The sequence below is a fragment of the Salmo salar genome, chromosome 16, assembly GCF_965601325.2.
Source record: "Salmo salar chromosome 16, fSalSal1, whole genome shotgun sequence".
NCBI classification, from domain to species: domain Eukaryota; kingdom Metazoa; phylum Chordata; class Actinopteri; order Salmoniformes; family Salmonidae; genus Salmo; species Salmo salar.
In genome coordinates this window covers 25346137-25367441 of record NC_138306.1, presented here as the reverse complement: position 1 = coordinate 25367441, position 21305 = coordinate 25346137, and the positions used below count along the sequence as shown (strand labels likewise).

Here is a 21305-nt window from a genome sequence, read left to right as displayed (position 1 = left end):
ACACACACACACACACACACACACACACACACACACACACACACACACACACACACACACACACACACACACACACACACACACACACACACACCAGTGGAGGCTGGTATCACTTTAAAATAGAGGAAGGCTCACTGTAATGGCCGAATGGACTGAATGGAACTATAACCCAAAAATGTACAAACAACAAGTTCGAGGACAGTCAGATTTATTTGCACATGCCTCACTGTGAAGTCATCATAACAGCCGACAGCACCACGGTGACAAAGTGCTTGAGTTAAGTCAAAAGATTTTCTAGTTGGTAAGCTCCTTTGGGTCAATCAGGATCAGTTCGCCACTGGAAACCAAATTAGACTTGATTCTGGATGTCTTCTGAACTGCAGCAGGAATGTCTCTCCCTGGAAAAAAACATTTTATGAGGTCAGTTGCAGAAAGAGGGACAAGACTCAAACTGTAGGGAAGGGTAGAGGGGATTTAAACTATTTGCTGGAATGGAATGCAGCCTATCAGAGAAAAGTAACTAACTCTTTCTGAAGCATCTTGGTTCACAGGTGTCTCCAAGGGATGACTGGCACACATCTGTATTACAATGGATGAACACCTGCAAGAGACAGTACAGATAGTTTTTTTTAAATGCAATAATTATCTAGCGAGATAATTACTACCCAAGAATAAATTAGAGTAGTTTAATATTTATGTAAACTATATGCTTTTATATTACTTATGTAATTGTAAGAAATAGGCCTACCAGAAAGTACCAATTGTGACCAAGCAAGCCGATACAATTTTGTTAAATCATTAATTACCAGTAATTAGTGGCAATAATTTCACAAATACCAATTGTAATAGGACAGTGAAAAGTGTTATCAAAAATCTAATGTAAGTACAGCACTTCTATTTCATGCTGTCACGTCCTGACCATAGTAAGATGTGATTTTCTATGGTAGAGTAGGTCAGGGTGTGTTTTGTGTTTTTCTATGTTTTCTATTTCTATGTTTATGTTCTAGTTTTTCTATTTCTATGTTTTTGGGGGGTTGATTGCCAATTGGAGGCAGCTGGTCCTCGTTACCTCTGATTGGAGATCATATTTAAGAATGGGTTTTTCTTCCTGGGTTTTGTGGGTGATTATATTTTGAGTAGTGTTTGTTTCTCTCTGCGTCACGGTTTGTTTTGTCAATTTCAGTTATTTATGTATTGCAAAAGTTTCACGGATTTAATAAAATGTGGAACTACAACCACGCTGCACTTTGGTCTGCTCCTTTCGACAGACGTGACACATGAATGAATTGAATAAACAGTGTTAGCATGATAATCAACAACATCAATGTAGTTGTTTCAACCCTCTTATTATGATTAATTTGAACTCTATGGTTCCAGTAGAATTAGAACACAGTCATACCCTCAGAATTAAATAGAACAATATCTGTAACATAAATGTATCTCTATGGTCATACCGTCTCCCGCAGGGGGGTCATAGACATTGGATCCACAAAGGTGAACATCTTAAGGACGAAGCGCCTGTAGTGGGTTGGGAAGGACAGACCTGAAGAGGGTCCCACAGGGATGAGAGTGGTCAGGTAACGGTCATCCTGGTAAGAACATCTAATGATATGAACAGAGAGAGAGAGAGAGAGAGTGAGACGTAGACAGACAGACAGACAGAGTCATGGTCAAGTATCTTTCTGTCTGCGTCAGGGTTGGCATGCCGCATGCCATGTTACGACTCTCAATTTGCCGTTACCCCCTTTACACCAGCAAATACATTGATCAAGGCAATGAGATGACACATTGGTTTTGATAATAAAGAGGTATTTTTTAAGTGAATAACTCCAAGAGCTGCTGAACATTTTCCTCATCTTCACAAGGAACGGCAGAACAGTAACTGGACGAAACAGTTACTAAAATGTTTACTACTTCTACCTATTCAGATATTTACCCATCAATGAGAAGGTCCCACTGGGGCAGGCTTTGAGGGTTTGGGGTTGTGGTAGCCCAGCAGCGACCCAGGGTCAGCACAATGTTGGGATCTGTCCTCGCCAGGATGCGAACCTCAGTGTACACAGGATCCCTGAGGACCTTGGTGACAGGGTAGTCTGCCTCTGTGTAGTAAGAGGTGTAGGCCACGTCCTCTGTTTCAAAAGCGGAAAGATTCATTAATTCACCCATTTATTAATCCAACCAATCAATGAATATAGTGCCACATACCTTCATTACATCCCTTGGTAAGGCATCCTCCGCTGCCCAGTCTGAGCTCAACTGTGAGGGGTCCAGGATCTATCGCAGGATTTGGAGGAGGAACCGGCTTCACGTCAATAACCACAGCCACAATGGTGCTGCCCTTATATCTGCACTGGAATGTTAGACTGGGAAGAAATGGCGTGTGGTCAGACATCTTGAAGGTGTCTGAGAGACTTTAAAGCCGGACATATAAGGTGATGACTAAAGATCCCATTGCTTATTTAACAATAAAAATTGTGTTAACTCCAGTGTTTTGTTAAAATTTCCAACCAGGGGCCTCACTTATCGAAGGTGAATGCACACAAAAGAGACTCTAAACCTTGTGTTCGCCAGTTTTCCCATAAAGGTTGGCATTTATCCTTGTTGACAGGAAAGTGTGGGTATCTCCATGCAAATCTCTGACTGTGCGTACACAGTACTTAGAGCGGGTGATCAATTGTATTGCAAGCAAATATTGTTATTTTGAAGGAAATGAATGTGTACTGGAATTATAATAATGGTAGGCTAATAAGAACAGAACGTAGGCCTAATCATAACATGTATACATTTTCCATTAGTAATGTATGTTGCCCAATGTGTTTCTTTAACTTTTATTATATAGGCCTAAATTAGGTCTCTCCTTTTCTCACGTCTGGTTTATTCCCACTACACAACAAATATTAGCCTACCATTTATCCATCGCTCATTTAATAGCCAAACATGCTCGGAAGTGAAGACCGGTAGCCTATTTAAATTGGGTAGGCTACAGTATTGTTAGGAATGCAACATCAAAGCCTATTTAAATTCAGAGCCTATACCAAAGCAGGATAAGCCAAATATTTAACAACAATTCGTATTTTCACAAGTGCAAAAATATAGTATGGCTCTAATTTATCAATGAAAACATGAGTATGTGCTGTGTTTGACAGTTTGAATGATCCTGATAATTTGTTGCTCAAGCTAATCCTAGAATCTCCACGTACCACAGAATTTTGTAAGAAATGTATGCACGGTTGATAAATGAGGCCCCTGGCCCCATACATAGTACACAACAATTTAAAGTGATGGTTCCTTAGGATGTTGTTGTTTTTGTGGTGTTATTATAATCATTTTGTTTTTTTATATCACCTACTCATATTGGCTGTCCCTGGTGATGGAGCCAAAGGGGCCAACCCCCACTTGATATGAAGAGGACATCCTATTCTCATAGATAATAGTATCAGTTTCCTCCTGCAATAAACACAACTATGTTGTACAGCTCATCTTTAAGAGGCAAAATCACTATAGCTTTGACAAAGAGCTTTTGTCACAATGTGGCAGCATCTTTAAACCTGAATAAACAATCAATGACATGATCATGATATGATCATTGTTGCAACCAATACACAAGATGTGATCCAATTATTTGAAGGAGAGAGGAGCTACTTCCCTGTACTGAGACTGAAGCCAGGCACAGGTGATACGTACCGTCATGACAGTTCCACATTCAGTGACTTTAAACTGGTAGATGGCGAAGACAGAAGTTGTGCCAATAGCGTTGCAGTGGGGTCCGTTTGCCCCCAGCAGGCTGATGGAGTCCAGTTCCAGGTTGGGCAGAGTGGCATCCCTGGCCACCACCACCACAAACTGGCCATCTTTGGTACACTGAACAGTCACTGGTGACAAAGAGCATAACAAAAACATGAAGTTAGTGTCCTTGAGTAAATTGGAGCATGTTGGAACATGTTGATTTTAAACTGCTTTGGATAAAGATTGTCCATATATAAGTGGAAGTGGAATCAGTGAGAGTTCATAATACAATGATTTGTTTTCTGGTGAAGTGCGATAAACAAGTTTCTCTGAGGGGGAAATACATAAAGTAAAACCGTACTGTTACAACATAGAGTTCTAGAGTAAAATGAGCATGGTCAAACACCTACCTGCTTTTCCGTAGAAGCACATCCGTCCATCAAAACAGCAGTTAATGGCCTCACAATAGGCGGCATTGATGTCAGGAAGTCCACACTGCACCTTGTGTTGGCCATCAACATCACAGCTCTGCTTTGAGCCTGGGTCAGAGGGATATTTAGGCTTCTGAGACGGCTTTTGGGGTTGGGCAGGCCACTGAGGGGGTTGAGCAGGCCACTGAGGGGGTTGGGCAGGCCTCTGAAGGGGGTTGGCAGGCCACTGCTGGGGTTGGGCAGGCCTCTGAGGGGGTTGGGCAGGCCTCTGAGGGGGTTGGGCAGGCCACTGCTGGGGTTGGGCAGGCCACTGCTGGGGTTGGGCAGGCCTCTGAGGGGGTTGGGCAGGCCTCTGAGGGGGTTGGGCAGGCCACTGCTGGGGTTGGGCAGGCCACTGCTGGGGTTGGGCAGGCCTCTGAGGGGGTTGGGCAGGCCACTGCTGGGGTTGGGCAGGCCTCTGAGGGGGTTGGGCAGGCCTCTGAGGGGTTTGGGGAGGCCATGACGGTGGTGTCTGGATGGGTGGCCACCCTGGTTTTTCCAAGAAATTCTGAGCATCACACAGCCAGCCAAGCGTGGCCACTGCCACTAGACAAACTGCACTCCACTTCATCGCAATGGCTTCGCTACAAGAACTAATCCGCAATGTTCACTGGATGCTGTGATGAGGATGAAGGAATTGCGGCCACCTTTATAATAGATGTTGAGTGTTGTTTACTTATTGGAAATCCGCCCCCTCTTTATCTGACCGTTCCTTTTCTGAGGGGTCAAGGTTTTAGCCAATCAAATTCCCTGGCTAATGTTCCTTTAGTAGCACACTATTCAAAACAGTTGTGTAACATTTGCGAACATCCAACATTTCGGTCATGGCCTTGAGAAAGGTCTTTGTGACCGACACGTCATGACATTGGAGGCTTTGCCAGTTCTGTCAGTATCTAATTTGCTCCTAGTTGTTGTATGTGACAATATATATATATATATATTTATTTTGATAGTCAGAAACAATTCAAAATGATTTACGCATTATAAATAGATAATTAGACAATTTTGTATATATTACATTTTTTTTTCAATCACTTTTGTGCCATTTTCACAAGTATATAGTGCATTTTCACAACTCTACAGATCATCAAAATGGCTTGTGGTCAAAGCTTTAAGCACAGTACAACAAACTAATTCATAAAATGACTTTTACACTGCACCAAATCACTCTTAAAATCTGCTTTTCAAAATGCAATATTCACATTACATTTGATGTTTTTTTCTTGTTATTTGTTAACAATTCATTTAACTAAACACTTAATCAAACTGCTCAAAACTGATAAATACTGAACCAAAATGATTTAGTGCATAGTTCACATTTAGTTTGATAACTGCTGAACACTGTGAAGTTCTAAATTCTTACATCATTAATGTATCAATTGACAATTGACAGGGCGGCAGGTAGCCTAGCGGTTAAGAGCATTGGGCCAGTAACCGAAAGGTCGCTGGTTTCGAATCTCTGAGCTAATCAGGTGAAAAACATGTCGATGTCCCCTTGAGCAAGGCAAGGCTGGGTTTTTCACACTCAACAATTTCACATATGTTTCAAGAATGGTCCACCACCTGAAGAACATCCAGCCAATTTGACACAACTGTGGGAATCATTGGAGTCAATATGGGCCAGCATCCCTGTGGACCGCTTCTAGAATTTATCCCAAAACGAATTGAGGCTGTTCTGAGGGCAAAAGAGGGTGCAACTCAATAGTAGCAAGGTGTTCTTAATGTTTTGTATACTCAGTGTATAGTGTAGTGTACAATGCATTTCTGAAATTCCTGGGTTGTATATACTGTTTTTTCAACCATTTTGGCACATTTTTCAGAAATGGTATATTTTCAAAACTCTAAGTAAAAAACTCTAAACTGATAACACTTCTAATGCCCCCTATCTTATATTCAGAAGCTTCGATTGTACATTCGTTGGGGTTTCACACACCTTCACATTTAGTCGTTTATGCAAAATCAAAGTTTTCCTTGAAATACCATGTGCACCTTTTGATTAGTTACCGATACAGCAGATAATGATAGGCTCACCATTTAGTCATTTTAACTACCATTTAATCCAATAGAATAAATTACAGGATACACATTTCAAAACTTATTTTTGAAGTGCTGAATAGAAGGAATAGTAGATATCATTTTTATACATTATTTGATTATAACTTGACATGCACACTTTTTAAAATAACTTGTGTCAAATGGCAGGTTGTGAGTATGTTGACAAATATGTCAGTCTTACAGTTTCATTATCCTTATACCATCGTGTCCCAAACTAGGGGTCGTGACCTAATGTGGGGTCACGAGCGAAACTGAAATAAAATGTATAAAATTGAGCTTGGCTGACAGAACCGGCATTAGGTCAGTAACCTCTGGTTGCCGCTAGATGTGTTTGAAATAAACAGAGCGGTTTCTGTTTTCTTCCTACAAATGTGGCTCTATCTTTTAAACTGTTTAAGCTACAAAATATTATGACCCAATCGCTGAAAGATAATATTCTCAGGAACACGTATGTGTCTTCTGTTTCCCTCTACAAGCCGCACAGGACTTGTGGACAAGACCAGGTACTAAATCAGACTGGGGGAAAAGATCATCATCAAGAGCACACAAAATGATTGCCTGATGATCTTCTGAACATTCCAATACCTTTCTGATGCATTTCAGTCACTTCAAACCATACTTCCTTCAGATTGAAATACTTTAAAAAGTACTGTAAAACTGATTTGTAATAAACTGTCATAGCCCAAATAAAAAAGTAAATATTTGCCGTTTATAACATAACATTTTTCACATGGTGGGGTTGCAAAAACATTTTAAAATCAAAATGGGGTTGCGGGCCAAAAAAACTGTTTGGGAACCCCTGCCTTATACACTACATATATAAGACAGAACCAGAAATAGGTGTATTGTAAAGCAGTTTCACAGCACTACTGTGAAAACATAGCATGTTGTTGTTTGCCATTTCTGCCCCATGCAACATTGTACAAGATCACCTTTTCTATGTGACTTGTCAACTGCCTCTCTAATTGAAATGATATACACTGCTCAAAAAAATAAAGGGAACACTTAAACAACACAATGTAACTCCAAGTCAATCACACTTCTGTGAAATCAAACTGTCCACTTAGGAAGCAACACTGATTGACAATACATTTCACATGCTGTTGTGCAAATGGAATAGACAACAGGTGGAATTATAGGCAATTAGCAAGACACCCCCAATAAAGGAGTGGTTCTGCAGGTGGGGACCACAGACCACTTCTCAGTTCCTATGCTTCCTGGCTGATGTTTTGGTCACTTTTGAATGCTGGCGGTGCTTTCACTCTAGTGGTAGCATGAGACGGAGTCTACAACCCACACAAGTGGCTCAGGTAGCGCAGCTCATCCAGGATGGCACATCAATGCGAGCTGTGGCAAGAAAGTTTGCTGTGTCTGTCAGCGTAGTGTCCAGAGCATGGAGGCGCTACCAGGAGACAGGCCAGTACATCAGGAGACGTGGAGGAGGCCGTAGGAGGGCAACAACCCAGCAGCAGGACCGCTACCTCCGCCTTTGTGCAAGGAGGAGCAGGAGCCCTGCCAGAGCCAGAAACAGACTCCATGAGGGTGGTATGAGGGCCCGACGTCCACAGGTGGGGGTTGTGCTTACAGCCCAACACCGTGCAGGACGTTTGGCATTTGCCAGAGAACACCAAGATTGGCAAATTCGCCACTGGCGCCCTGTGCTCTTCACAGATGAAAGCAGGTTCACACTGAGCACGTGACAGACGTGACAGAGTCTGGAGACGCCGTGGGGAACGTTCTGCTGCCTGCAACATCCTCCAGCATGACCGGTTTGGCGGTGGGTCAGTCATGGTGTGGGGTGGCATTTCTTTGGGGGGCCGCACAGCCCTCCATGTGCTCGCCAGAGGTAGCCTGACTGCCATTAGGTACCGAGATGAGATCCTCAGACCCCTTGTGAGACCATATGCTGGTACGGTTGGCCCTGGGTTCCTCCTAATGCAAGACCAATGCTAGACCTCATGTGGCTGGAGTGTGTCAGCAGTTCCTGCAAGAGGAAGGCATTGATGCTATGGACTGGCCCGCCCGTTCCCCAGACCTGAATCCAATTGAGCACATCTGGGACATCATGTCTCGCTCCATCCACCAACGCCACGTTGCACCACAGACTGTCCAGGAGTTGGCGGATGCTTTAGTCCAGGTCTGGGAGGAGATCCCTCAGGAGACCATCCACCACCTCATCAGGAGCATGCCCAGGCGTTGTAGGGAGGTCATACAGGCACGTGGAGGCCACACACACTACTGAGCCTCATTTTGACTTGTTTTAAGGACATTACATCAAAGTTGGATCAGCCTGTAGTGTGGTTTTCCACTTTAATTTTGAGTGTGACTCCAAATCCAGACCTCCATGGGTTGATAAATTGGATTTCCATTGATTATTCTTGTGTGATTTTGTTGTCAGCACATTCAACTATGTACAGAAAAAAGTATTTAATAAGATTATTTATTTCATTCAGATCTAGGATGTGTTGTTTAAGTGTTCCCTTTATTTTTTTGAGCAGGATATATTACTGTAATTCAAATAATGAGTGGATTATATTGTTATATACAACCCAGGTAAGTAGTGCATTGTACACTAAACTATATTTCCAAAATATAGCACAGAGTGACTCTTTCAATTGGAGAATGATGATGCAGTATTTATAGCCACATCCATATATTATTTGGTTGCAACATAAATTGATGTCAAATTGATGCATTATGAGGTAAAAGATAGACATTTACAGTGTTTACTAGTTATCAAACTATATACGTTAAGTAGCAAATCCAGCACTTGCAGAATAAATTAGGACAGTATTCACACCACTTGACTTTTTCCACATTTTGTTATGTTACAAAGTGGGATTCAAATGTATTTAATTGTCTTTTTTTTGTTAACAATCTACTCAAATTACCCTCTGAAAGTGTAAGAAAATGTTTAATTTGTAAATAAAAACATGAAAAAAAAGTGTAAGAAACTGATTTGATAAGTATTCAACCCCTTGAGTCAATACATGTTAGAATCACCTTTGGCAGCGGTTACAGCTGTGATTTTTTTTCTGGGTAAGTCTCGAAGAGCTTTCCACACCTGGACTGTGCAATATTTGCCCATTATTGTTTTCAAAATTATTCAAGCTTCATCAAATTGGTTGTTGATCATTGCTAGACAACCATTTTCAGGTCTTGCCATAGATTTCCAAGCAGATTCAGGTCAAAACTGTAACTCAGCCACTCAGGAACATTCACCGTCTTCTTGGTAAGCAACTCCAGTGTCGATTTGGCTTTGTATTTTAGGTTATTGTCCTGCTGACAAAGTTGTCTAGGAGCTGGTTACAGGGCGACCGTGTCTGTCGGTGGGATGTTGTTATAATCCCTCTCTAGACCAATTACCCTGAATTTAAATTCCTTATCTTCTTTCAACTCAAGCCAAACTCAACCCAACTACCTCAACTCATGGCAGATTCCAAAGACAAACTTAAAACCTCCCAACAAACTAAGAGCGGTAAATCTTAATGTCCACTGAATTCTGAAAACTTTCAGGAATTTGGGGAATTAGCTTTAACATGTAAGATATATAAAATAATACAAGAAGATGCTTTACAAATTAAAACATACCATCATAAAGACGTAAAAATAATGCATTCAATTAGTGAAAATCATAGAAAAGTAAAATTGTGTTTATATGAACAGCATGAAATAAGGCTGAAAATGTGAAATACTCTATTCCACTCGGTAATGGCTACTGTATCATTCATTATTGTGTTATACAGTTTTTCCCCCAATTGGTTTGGAACATTGTGGGGATCAAAGCTCCATGCTCTAAAAACAATCACCAAAACAACCTTTTTATGAGATTTGGAAGCACCTAAAACACATTTGCTACTCTTTTTTAATATTCAAACAAAACCTTGTATGTAACATGCCCTTTATCTAAGTTACACATCATTTTGTCAGTTGCTTAAGTGTATAGGAATGAGTGGATCATAAAGACAGATCATCAAATCTGTTTGTAGTAGGATTAATTGTACCCATTAACGAGATGGTTGTTCCCATTTAAATGGTTTAGGTTGTCTCCTTTGACCAATTCTTCCTACTATGGCAGTCATTGTAAATGCATTTTGCGGGTGATTAAAAGTTCCAATTGCTGGATATCTTTACTTTGGCTGGATTCCAACAGGAATTAAATATCACTTTTCAAGCCAACATAATGTGACTTGCCTGATGTGGCCTGCAAACCAGGAGTTTCAGACCACAGTCTTATGGTAATACTAGGCTGTTGAGGTATAGCTTTAAGGATGATATAGTAACTTATGCACTCACTTGGTGAAGGATTAATATATATTGAATGCAACAACCATGTCTCTGCCACTAGGAAACACGGCTATGAAGGGTAAATTCCTACGTTTATAACAGGCACTCTGAGATATATGCATATATTTGCTTACATTTGCCTATATCCCAGTATGCCTTTTGAGTGAATGTTGGAATTACCACCCATGACTGTGTTTATTAGTGACAGAGTTTGTCATTGCATTCACCTGCATGTTAAGTGCTTATCAAGGGCTGCAGTAAAAGATATGTTGTTATGAGTGTGCTCAAATACCAGAAGGTATACCTTTTTCAGTTTTTTTTTCAGTTTACTATTGGCTGAGTCAACCAATAGTGTTGCACCTTTAACCTTCAACCTTTAACTTTCTCCAGGATCATCCGCTTTCATACCACAAGGTAAGATTAAAAACAACATGAATTATACTTCAATGGTGATATTAACCAGAGCCAAGTTGTTTTCCAAAAGTATAATTTAAATAGTAACGGCTAACTTGTGGCTATCAAAAGTTGCTGCTTAGCTTATCTGCCTGGCAAGCTATCTAGCTAGCATGGTAATGGTACAGTAAACTTACTGTAGCTCTAGCATTCATTTTCATAGGTAAGAGAACTGTCAAAGTTGATGAGATCTGAAATAGAATGCAATCTGCTAACGTTACCAAGATTAAGTTATTGCCCATTTTAGTAAACACAGTTTAGCTATTTCAGCTAGCTAAGTTTGTTAGTTATCTAGCTAACATTTGCTATCTAAACAGCTTACAGTACGGTCACACATATCATTTGGTAAAGTGAATGTAGCATTCACTTTCAATGGGGGGAGCTGTCAGAGTTTGTGTAACCTGATTTTCTTTTGACTTTTTTTTGCTAGGTAGCTATATTATTATGCCAGCTAATTTAGATAATGCCTTGATATCCATGGGATAAAATGTGACCTGATTCAGGAAACTAGGCGTATGTCGTAAGTTACAACTTCACAGTAGAGCCGTTTGAATGTAAAAAATTTATAGAAATGTATCGCGTCGTAAAATTGCATAAACCTAATGTCAAGTTAAAGTGTACTGTTTGCTAGCTAACGTTATGTGTATGTTCTCCACTTTCTGGAGGACTGAGTTCTGAAATCAGCAGAATTCGAGTATGATAGCTAACGTAAACTCACTCACTTTTGTACATCGCCTTGGTCCGTACAATTGACTTTATTTTAGCGCCACAAAAATGTAATACTTCCAGGTCTACTGTAATGTCAATACCATTGTAAAGCGCAATTTCTCCCCTTTCCAACAGAATCAATGACATGAGCTCCACGATGCCCATTTCTGCATGATTCAAGAAGGCAATGAGCTCCGTCGGGTCTTTTTAAAAATGGCGGGTGGGGAAGCGAAACTAATGCGTGATAGTGAGAAGGAGAGATGTCATGTGGGAAAACTGCTTTTTTTCACTCGATCTGTCCAACTTATCACCTTATCGCCTCTAAAATGTAAATAAAACACTATAAAGAGTTTATATAATGTGTCATTACATACCTGTTCGAAGGTTTGTGTCGAATTTGAATCGGGTTTTTAGGACGGTGCTAAAGCGATCTTCAGAAGTAAACATTGTCTTTTGAGAGTCATGATTGCTTGCAGTGACGACGCAAAAAATGACTAGGTATCCCCCCTTACCCCCATCACTGTCCATTTCTTGTTTTTAAACGATGAGAGAAGTGCTACACCTGGTGGAGAGAGATTGTAAGACAGAAATAGTTGCTTTACACGTGCTGTAAGTTACGGCATGACACGTCACGATGTAACGGTGGGTCAGTTTTTTCAACTTTTCTCCAATACTATAGATCCATTACCATGTCGATCAACGCTTCAATAAAAACATAGCTCACACCCCAGATTTTGAAGTCAACACAGTTGCTACAGTCTCATTAGTTTTCTTTGCAGCCTTGTTTGAATTTCGCGGTTGCGCACATTTGTAGGGAATGGGGTGAGTTTACCTTAAGGAGATGGAGAAGACATCAGTCTGGATTACATCTTCAAACTAAGGGCAACCATGCATGGCATCAGACAGGAGACACGTCCAACCATGATGTATATGGGTAAGATAGTCTAGCTAGCTACATTTTCAGATATTAAACGTTTCTAATTTTGACAGAAAGTGGTTTCATTTCAAGTGTACTGTTAGTTAACATTAGCTGGCTGGGTCGCTAGCTAATGTTATGTGTATGATCTTATTCTTCGTATCTCAGACACATTTGCTTGACTAGTTGTAGCCATAGAACCTGGATGGTTAGCTACCTGCAGATTCATGCAGGGTAGTAACGTCATGAGTTGGGATTATGGTCCATTGTTTCGCTAGTTAGCTAGCTCCATGTCTTAACAAAAGACTCCACTGAAGCAAGTATCCATTTCAATGCAACTGTTGATAGATGCAGAATCTGGTAAATTCGCTCTGGCTATCTACTCCGATTTCAGACCACAGGTAAGATAGTCTAGCTAGCTACATTTTCAGATATTACGCGTTTCTAATTTTGACAAGGTATTTTCATTTCAAGTTAGTGTACTGTTAGCTAGCTAAGTAACGTTAGCTGGCTGGCTCGCTAACCAACATTAATTCATGCGTTGGGATTAATTGTTTACCTAGTTAGCTATCTAGATATATTTCTTAGCAAAAGTGTGCCAGAGCGCAGAATAAGTGATTAATTTTTAATCCTAAACACCAGTTGAATATGTCCAGTGTCAGTAAACGTAGGCAACAAAGTGTAATTCAATTGTGGCCAGCAGCACAGTTACAGTCACCAACGCTCTGGATAACATGAAAACGGCCAAACCAGCTCTGCTAGGGTGAGTAAAATGGTCAGAGTGGTGTGTTCTGTCATTGTGTCTGGAAGTAGCTAGCCAATGTTAGCCAGTTAGCTTGGGTGCTTGACTGTAGTTGTGAGGTCAGAGCTTTCGGATCAACCCTACTTATTGGCCAGAGCGTCCATTGTGCGCTCTGAACGCGAAACGCTCTGCGTTTACGAATGGACTATCTGACAGCACACCAAGATAACATAACAGCCTAACCAGCTCTGCTAGGGCGAGTAATGTTTAGTGAGCTGTTCTCTCTCTCTTAATTGTCTGGAAGTAGCTGGCAAGTTAGTACAGAACGCTCGGATCAACCCTTAAAGAGATGGGTGGCGATAAGGCTTAACCTCTGTGAACAATGCTGAATAGGTGTAGACAAAGAAGGGATCTCCAATAGTAGTACCAAAACATTGAAAGACGGTTTTCTCAAAAGTGAGTTTACAAATTGATCAACTTTCAAAGCAGAATTACTTTCCCATTGTGTCCTCAAATGCAGTGTATGATATACTGTTTTGTAGCTCTCAGTCTCTACATTTATGCAATGTAAAAAACAGAAATTCAAATGTTGCTACTTAAGACAGAATCCAGGTGGTGAGTTACAAATGTGTTATAAACATCTAGCCATAGCGAACATTACCTATATATCTATTTATTTGTTTATTAATTAAAATCAGTCAGTCCATGATATAGCCTATATAGCTGATAGAGCCTAAATTGACACATTTGCCATGATGCTTGATTAGCATACTTGCTTGAACTCTGACAAATTTCCCAATAACATCATGTATTCTTGTAGGCTGACTATTATCCAATTTTACATTAGGTTTGCTATGTATTTCTAATTGTTATTGTGGTAGTGTGATACATTCATCCTGTTTGTTTCAGATGTCTAAAAAGCCCCATAAGCCCCGTAAGGGAGTGCGTACAATTGCCACCACAGGGGTTTGGCCTGCCGATGCGGGCAACAGGTGGTATGACCTTTCATAGGTATCTATTATGACAAGAGATGATGGCAAAACATGCATAGGCCTATGATATTTGAACTTTGTGTTCCTCTAGAAAACATACTGTACTACTAGAACTACCTGTCATTAAATGTAGGCCTTTACTACTAATGAACAGCAACTTTATTATAATAATTGGCCATCAAATTGTCATTGCAACAAAGAGACTATTCACAGTGTCAAAGTCCCAAGCTGTGATCTTGTCCACCAATCACAACAGGTTAAGGGAAGTTCCAGAGAGAGCTAGATTTCATCACCCTTTGACACTGTGGGGGATGGATAGTGGGGTTAGCTGGTTGAAAGAGCTGTGAGATGATGAACTCACCAGCAGGGGACTTCCTAACACAGGCTTCCTTATTTATTGTTACAGATAGAGAATTGTCAAATGCAGGTCTGTGGACAACTCTCCTCGGGGGGCTTCAGAGATGATGCGTTTGTGGATTTCACCCCCAGAAGTTAGGAGTTAAAATGAATAAAGTTAACAGGCTAAAACAACATGTATTCTCTTTTCTGATTGACTGAAATTAGATACCGTGTTGTAGTGTTGTCGCTGTATTTTCCCCCTATATTTTAAGCAGGTCTCTACCAGTGGATCTACTGGACAAGTACCTACAGCTCCACCAGCGCCTGTGTCTGCTGTTCAGGCTCCTTCATTGAGGACTGCATTGAATTTGTCAATGGTAAATATTACATTTGTTGTCACATTATTTTTCCTAAACTACTATGGCTCTGCTGCCATGATAGAACACTGACTCAGATTATCCTTTTGACAGGTGAATTGGTTTCCTCCTCGGTTCATCGGGACTTAGGTTTTACTCTCTCTTTTGCAGGTTTAATAAGCAAATGTTTTGGGGGCTCATATGTCTGCAGCAAGACCAAACCTTAACTTGGCAAGGAAGCTTGCTCAGCCAAATACAATACAGGCTAATCTGTCAAAAGATTGGTTTGTATTGATAATCTGTTTCCACAACAGTATAACTTTAAATAATCTTAATGCAACTACATATTTGTTAGACACAACATGTCCGTAGCCCGGCCAAGTTGTCTACAGCCTTTGTGAGTGTCCCCACTCTTCCACCGGCCTCTGTGAGGGCCTCATCCCTTTTCTGGCCTCTGTGAGGGCCCCCACCCCTACTCGGCATCTGCGAGTGCCCAAATCCCTGCAATGCTGTCAAGAAGTTACATTTTACCTACTACACCATGCACTGTTGTCATTTTAGAACTACAGTGCCTTCCGAAAGTATTCACAGCCCTTGACTTTTTCCACATTGTGCTGTGTTACAGCCTAAATTTAAAATTGATAAAATGTAGATTTTGTGTCACTAATCTACACACAATACCCAGACACAACAGTGGTAGGCCTGATCACCGACAACGACGAGACAGCCTATAGGGAGGAGGTCAGAGACCTGGCCGGGTGGTGCCAGAATAACAACCTATTCCTCAACGTAACCAAGACTAAGGAGATGATTGTGGACGACAGGAAAAGGAGGACCGAGAATGCCCCCATTCTCATTGACGGGTATAGTGGAGCAGGTTGAGAGCTTCAAGTTCCTTGGTGTCCACATCAACAACAAACTAGAATGGTCCAAACACACCAAGACAGTCGTGAAGAGGGCACGACAAAGCCTATTCCCCCTCAGGAAACTAAAACGATTTTGCATGGGTCCTGAGATCCTCAAAAGGATCTACAGCTGCAACATCAAGAACATCCTGACTGGTTGCATCACTGCCTGGTACGGCAATTGCTCGGCCTCTGACCGCAAGGCATTACAGAGGGTAGTGTGTATGGCCCAGTACATCACTGGGGCTAAACTGCCTGCCATCCAGGACCTCTACACCAGGTGGTGTCAGAGGAAGGCCCTAAAAATTGTCAAAGACCCCAGCCACCCCAGTCATAGACTGTTCTCTCTACTACCGCATGGCAAGTGGTACCGGAGTGCCAAGTCTAGGACAAAAAGGCTTCTCAACAGTTTTTACCCCAAGCCATAAGACTCCTGAACAGGTAATCAAATTGCTACCCGGACTATTTTGTCAGGTTCGTCGTAAGAAGTGGACCAAAACGCAGCGGGGATATGAATACTCATCTTCTTTTATTAGATGGAAACCAAAACAAAACACTATTACAAAAACAACGACGAAAAACAGTCCTGTAAGGCTCACAGCTATACACGGAACAACTACCCACAAAACCCATGGAAAAATACCCCTACTAAATAGGACCTTCAATTAGAGGCAACGAGGAACAGCTGCCTCCAATTGAAGGTCAGCCCAATAAACTAAACATAGAAATATAAGAACTAGAACAAACATAGGAATATATTAACATAGATCATAACCCCCCCCAAAAAAAACACACAAAACAAACACACCCCTGCCACGTCCTGACCAACTACAATAACAAAATTACCCCTTTTCTGGTCAGGACGTGACAGTACCCCCCCCCCCCACCCCCCCCCCCCAAAAGGTGCAGACACCGAATGCACCTTAACCATAAGACAAACAAAAACCCCACAACAAAAACCCAAAACTACAGGGAGGGAAGGGAGGGTGGCCACCATCACCGACGGTTCCTGTGCAAACACCCCCCCTTCCCCAATACTCCCCCCTACGGAGGTGGCTCTGGTTCTGGCCCTAGTCCCCAACCTAACCTGTCCACCCCTGCTGAAGGCTCAGGGCTAAGGCACGTCGCTGGAGACCTCGGGCTGAGCCGCGTCTCTGGAGACCTCGGACTGGAGGGCGACTCTGGCTGCGCCGGTTCCGGACTGGAGGGCGACTCTGGCTGCGCCGGTTCCGGACTGGAGGGCGACTCTGGCTGCGCCGGTTCCGGACTGGAGGGCAACCCTGGCTGCGCCGGTTCCGGACTGGAGGGCAACCCTGGCTGCGCCGGTTCTGGACTGGAGGGCGACTCTGGCTGCGCCGGTTCGGGACTGGGGGCCGTCTCTGTCGGTTCCGGACTGTGGGCCGTCTCTGTCGGTTCCGGACTGTGGGCCGTCGCCGGAAGCACTGGACGGGGCAGTGTCGCCGGAAGCTCTAGACAGGGCACTGTTGCCGGAGACTCTAGACGGGGCACTGTCGCCGGAAGCAATAGACGGGGCACTGTCGCCGAAACTCTAGACGGGGACTGCGAACTAAAGGCCTGGTGCATGGGGCTGGCTTTGGAGACACCAGACTAGGGACGCACACCACAGGGCTAGTGCGAGGAGCAGGAACAGGACGTACTGGACTGGGCTGACGCACTGGAGGCCTGGTGCGTGGGACTGGCTTTGAAGGCGCCAGACTAGGGACACGCACCTCAAGGCTAGTGCAAGGAGCAGGAACAGGACGTACTGGACTGGGCAGGCGCACTACAGGCCTGGTGCGTGGGGCTGACTTTGGAGGCGCCAGACTGGTGACACGCACCTCCAGGCTAGTGCGAGGAGCAGGAACTGGATACACGGGGCCTTGACTACGCACTGGAGGTCTAGAGCGCACAACCTGCACAACCCGTTCTGGCTGGATTGTTACCATAGCTCGGCACAGGCGGAGTGCTGGCACAGGGCGAACTGGGCTGTGCTGAAGCATGATGGCTGCTGTGCGTATTTCCACATAGCTCGGTGACTTCATGATCCGTTGCTCCCCATAATAAGCACAGGGAGTTGGCTCAGGTCTACGACCTGACTTAGCCATACTACCCGTGTGCCCCCCCAAACATTTTTTTGGTGCTGCCTCTCGGGCTTCCTTGCCAGCCGTGTTCCCGCATAACACTCCCGGTCCTCTCCAGCCTTCCTCCATGGTCCTTCTCCAGCTAGTATCTCCTCCCAGGTCCATGACTCCCTATAGCTCCTTTGCTGCTCCTTTCTCCGCTGCTTGGTCCTGGTTTGGTGGGTAGTTCTGTTAGGTTCGTCGTAAGAAGTGGACCAAAACGCAGCGGGGATATGAATACTCATCTTCTTTTATTAGATGGAAACCAAAACAAAACACTATTACAAAAACAACGACGAAAAACAGTCCTGTAAGGCTCACAGCTATACACGGAACAACTACCCACAAAACCCATGGAAAAATACCCCTACTAAATAGGACCTTCAATTAGAGGCAACGAGTAACAGCTGCCTCCAATTGAAGGTCAGCCCAATAAACGGAACATAGAAATATAAGAAATAGAACAAACATAGAAATATATTAACATAGATCATAACCCCCAAAAAACGAAACACACAAAAACAAACACACCCCTGCCACGTCCTTACCAACTACAATAACAAAATGACCCCTTTTCTGGTCAGGACGTGACATATTTGCATTGTGTGTTCCCCCCAACCCCTCTTTTTACGCTGCTGCTACTCTCTGTTTATCATATATGCATAGTCACTTTAACTATACATTCATGTACATACTACCTCAATCAGCCTGACTAACCGGTGTCTGTATGTAGCCTCGCTACTGTATATAGCCTTGCTACTGTATATAGCCTGTCTTTTTACTGTTGATTTATTTCTTTACTTACCTATTGTTCACCTAATACATTTTTTGCACTATTGGTTAAAGCCTGTAAGTAAGCATTTCACTGTAAGGTCCACACCTGTTGTATTCGGCACGTGACAAATAAACTTTGATTTGAATGTCAAAAGGGAATTGCTGTATGTTTTTAGACATTTTTTCAAATTAACAAAACATTTAAAGCTGAAACGTCTTGAGTCAATAAGTATACAACCTTTTTGTAATGCAAGCCCAAATAACTTCACGAGTAAAAATTTGCTTAACAAGTCAGATAATAAGTGTCTTGGACTAACTCTTTGTGCGTTTAATGGTGTTTAACATAATTGTTTTATGACTACCCCATCTCTGTACTCCGCACATGCAATGATCTGCGTATTCAATCTGCGCAGTCGAGCAGTGGATTTCAAGCACAGATTCAACGACAAGGGAAGTTGTCTTATGCCTCGTGAAGAAGGGCACCTATTGATAGATGGGTAAAAAAAGCAGAAATTGAATATCCCTTTGAGCATGGTGAAGTTAATAATTATACTTTGGATGGAGTATCAATGCACCCAGTCACTACAAAGATACAGGAGTCCTTCCTAACTCGGTTGACAGAGAGGAAGGAAACCACTTAGGGATTTCACCATTTTATACTTTATTTAACTAGGCAAGTCAGTTAAGAACAAATTCTTGTTTTCAATGAGGAACAGTGGGTTAACTGCCTTGTTCAGTGGCAGAATGACAGATTATTACCTTGTCAGCTCGGGGATTTGATCTTGCAACCTTTTGGTTACTAGTCCAATGCTCTAACCACTAGGCTACCTGCCGCGTGAGGCCAATGGTGATTTTAAATCAATCAATCAAATGTATTTATAAAGCCCTTTTTAAATCAGCAGATGTCACAAAGTGCTTATACAGAAACCCAAACTAATACCCCAAACAGCAAGCAATGCAGATGTAGAAGCACGGTGGATAGGAAAAACTCCCTAGAAAGGAAGGAATCTAGGAAGAAACCTAGAGAGGCCAGTTCTCTTATGGCTGTGCCGTGTGGAAATGATAAAAGTACATGGCCATTAAGGCCAGATTGTTCTTCAAGGTATTCAAACGTTTATAGATGACCAGCAGGGTCAAATAATAATCATAATCCTTTTGAACCAGTTGCAGAGTTAAATGGCTGTGATAGGATAAAACTGAGGATGGATCAACAACATTGTAGTTACGCCACAATATTAACCTAAATGACAGAGTGAAAAGAAGGAAGCTTGTACAGAATAAAACATATTCCAAAACATGCATCCTGTTTAAAATAAGGCACTAAAGAAAAACTACAAAAAATGTGGCAAAGAAAGTAACTTTTTGTCCAGAATGCAAAGCGTTATGTTTGGGGCAAATCCAACACAACACATCACTGAGTGCCATTCTTCATATTTTCCAGCATGGTGGTGATTGCATCATGTTATAGGTATGTTTGTCATCGGAAAGGACTAGGGAGTTTTTCAGGATAAAAAGAAAAGGAATAGAGCTAAGTACAGACGCAGTCGTAGAGAAAAACCTGGTTCAGTCTGCTTTCCAAAAGTGGGAGACAAATCCACCAGCAGGACAATAAAATACAATGCCAAATATACACTGGAGTTACTTACCAAGACAACACTGAATGTTCCTGAGTGGCCTTAGTTACAGTTTTGACATAAATTGGCTTGTAAATCTTGAAAGTCTATGGCAAGACTTGAAAATGGTTGTCTAGCAATGATCAACAACCAACTCGACAGGGCTTGAATAATTTTTTGATTCAATATGCACAGCACTTCATAATTTTCTGAAATGGAATGAACTGTGCCTGATACTGATTCCAAAGAATTGCCCCAAACCTCAACAGGGGGCTTGAAATTATATTTATTTAGATGTTTCAGGAAGCAATTTACACGGGAATGACATGTGTCTACATGTGCTGGACCATCAAGCACATCACAAGAGAACAACTGTGTTACTATGCCTGGTGTTAGCTTTACTTCTTTGAATGTGTGGTAGGCCCCTCTGTCTGTCAGTGGCGAACCACTTTGCAAGTACACATTATCAAAAACTTCTACTTTGATCAGTGCTTATAACCTCTCCCTGCATGTCTACCTTACCATGTTGTTCTGTCAGCTGTACAATGGTGAGATCATTGTTTGGATACATCAATGTGAAGACACTATACATATCATTCCTATCTTCACTTGCTATGACAAACATCTGTTTAGGGGGCAGGCGAATAATGTCTGAGCTCAATACAAATTCAACACTGGTCAAATCCTTATTCTCACTCTGATCAATGGCATGTAAGTACTTGGTAACATCAGAACCTACAGTGTACATGTATGTCATCTCTCATGACCCCCTGCATGACCCCCTACATGTATGTCGTCCCTCATGACCCCCGGCCAGACCATGCTCTTAGCCTCTTGGGCAGTTAAAAC

The 21305-nt window shown here is 42.3% G+C and overlaps 1 protein-coding gene across 1 annotated transcript; it reads right to left on the bottom strand.

Annotated features, from left to right (window-relative positions):
- Positions 1 to 191: 191 nt before the first annotated feature.
- Positions 192 to 4844, bottom strand: LOC106573520 (zona pellucida sperm-binding protein 4). The gene is made up of 8 exons (XM_014148639.3): positions 4137 to 4844; positions 3685 to 3872; positions 3350 to 3447; positions 2206 to 2363; positions 1937 to 2129; positions 1455 to 1602; positions 526 to 601; positions 192 to 398 (listed from the first exon to the last, which is right to left on the bottom strand). Exons 1-8 carry the CDS (start codon positions 4765 to 4767, stop codon positions 295 to 297), a joined length of 1596 nt encoding a protein of 531 aa, XP_014004114.2. The 5' UTR covers positions 4768 to 4844; the 3' UTR covers positions 192 to 294.
- Positions 4845 to 21305: the final 16461 nt, after the last annotated feature.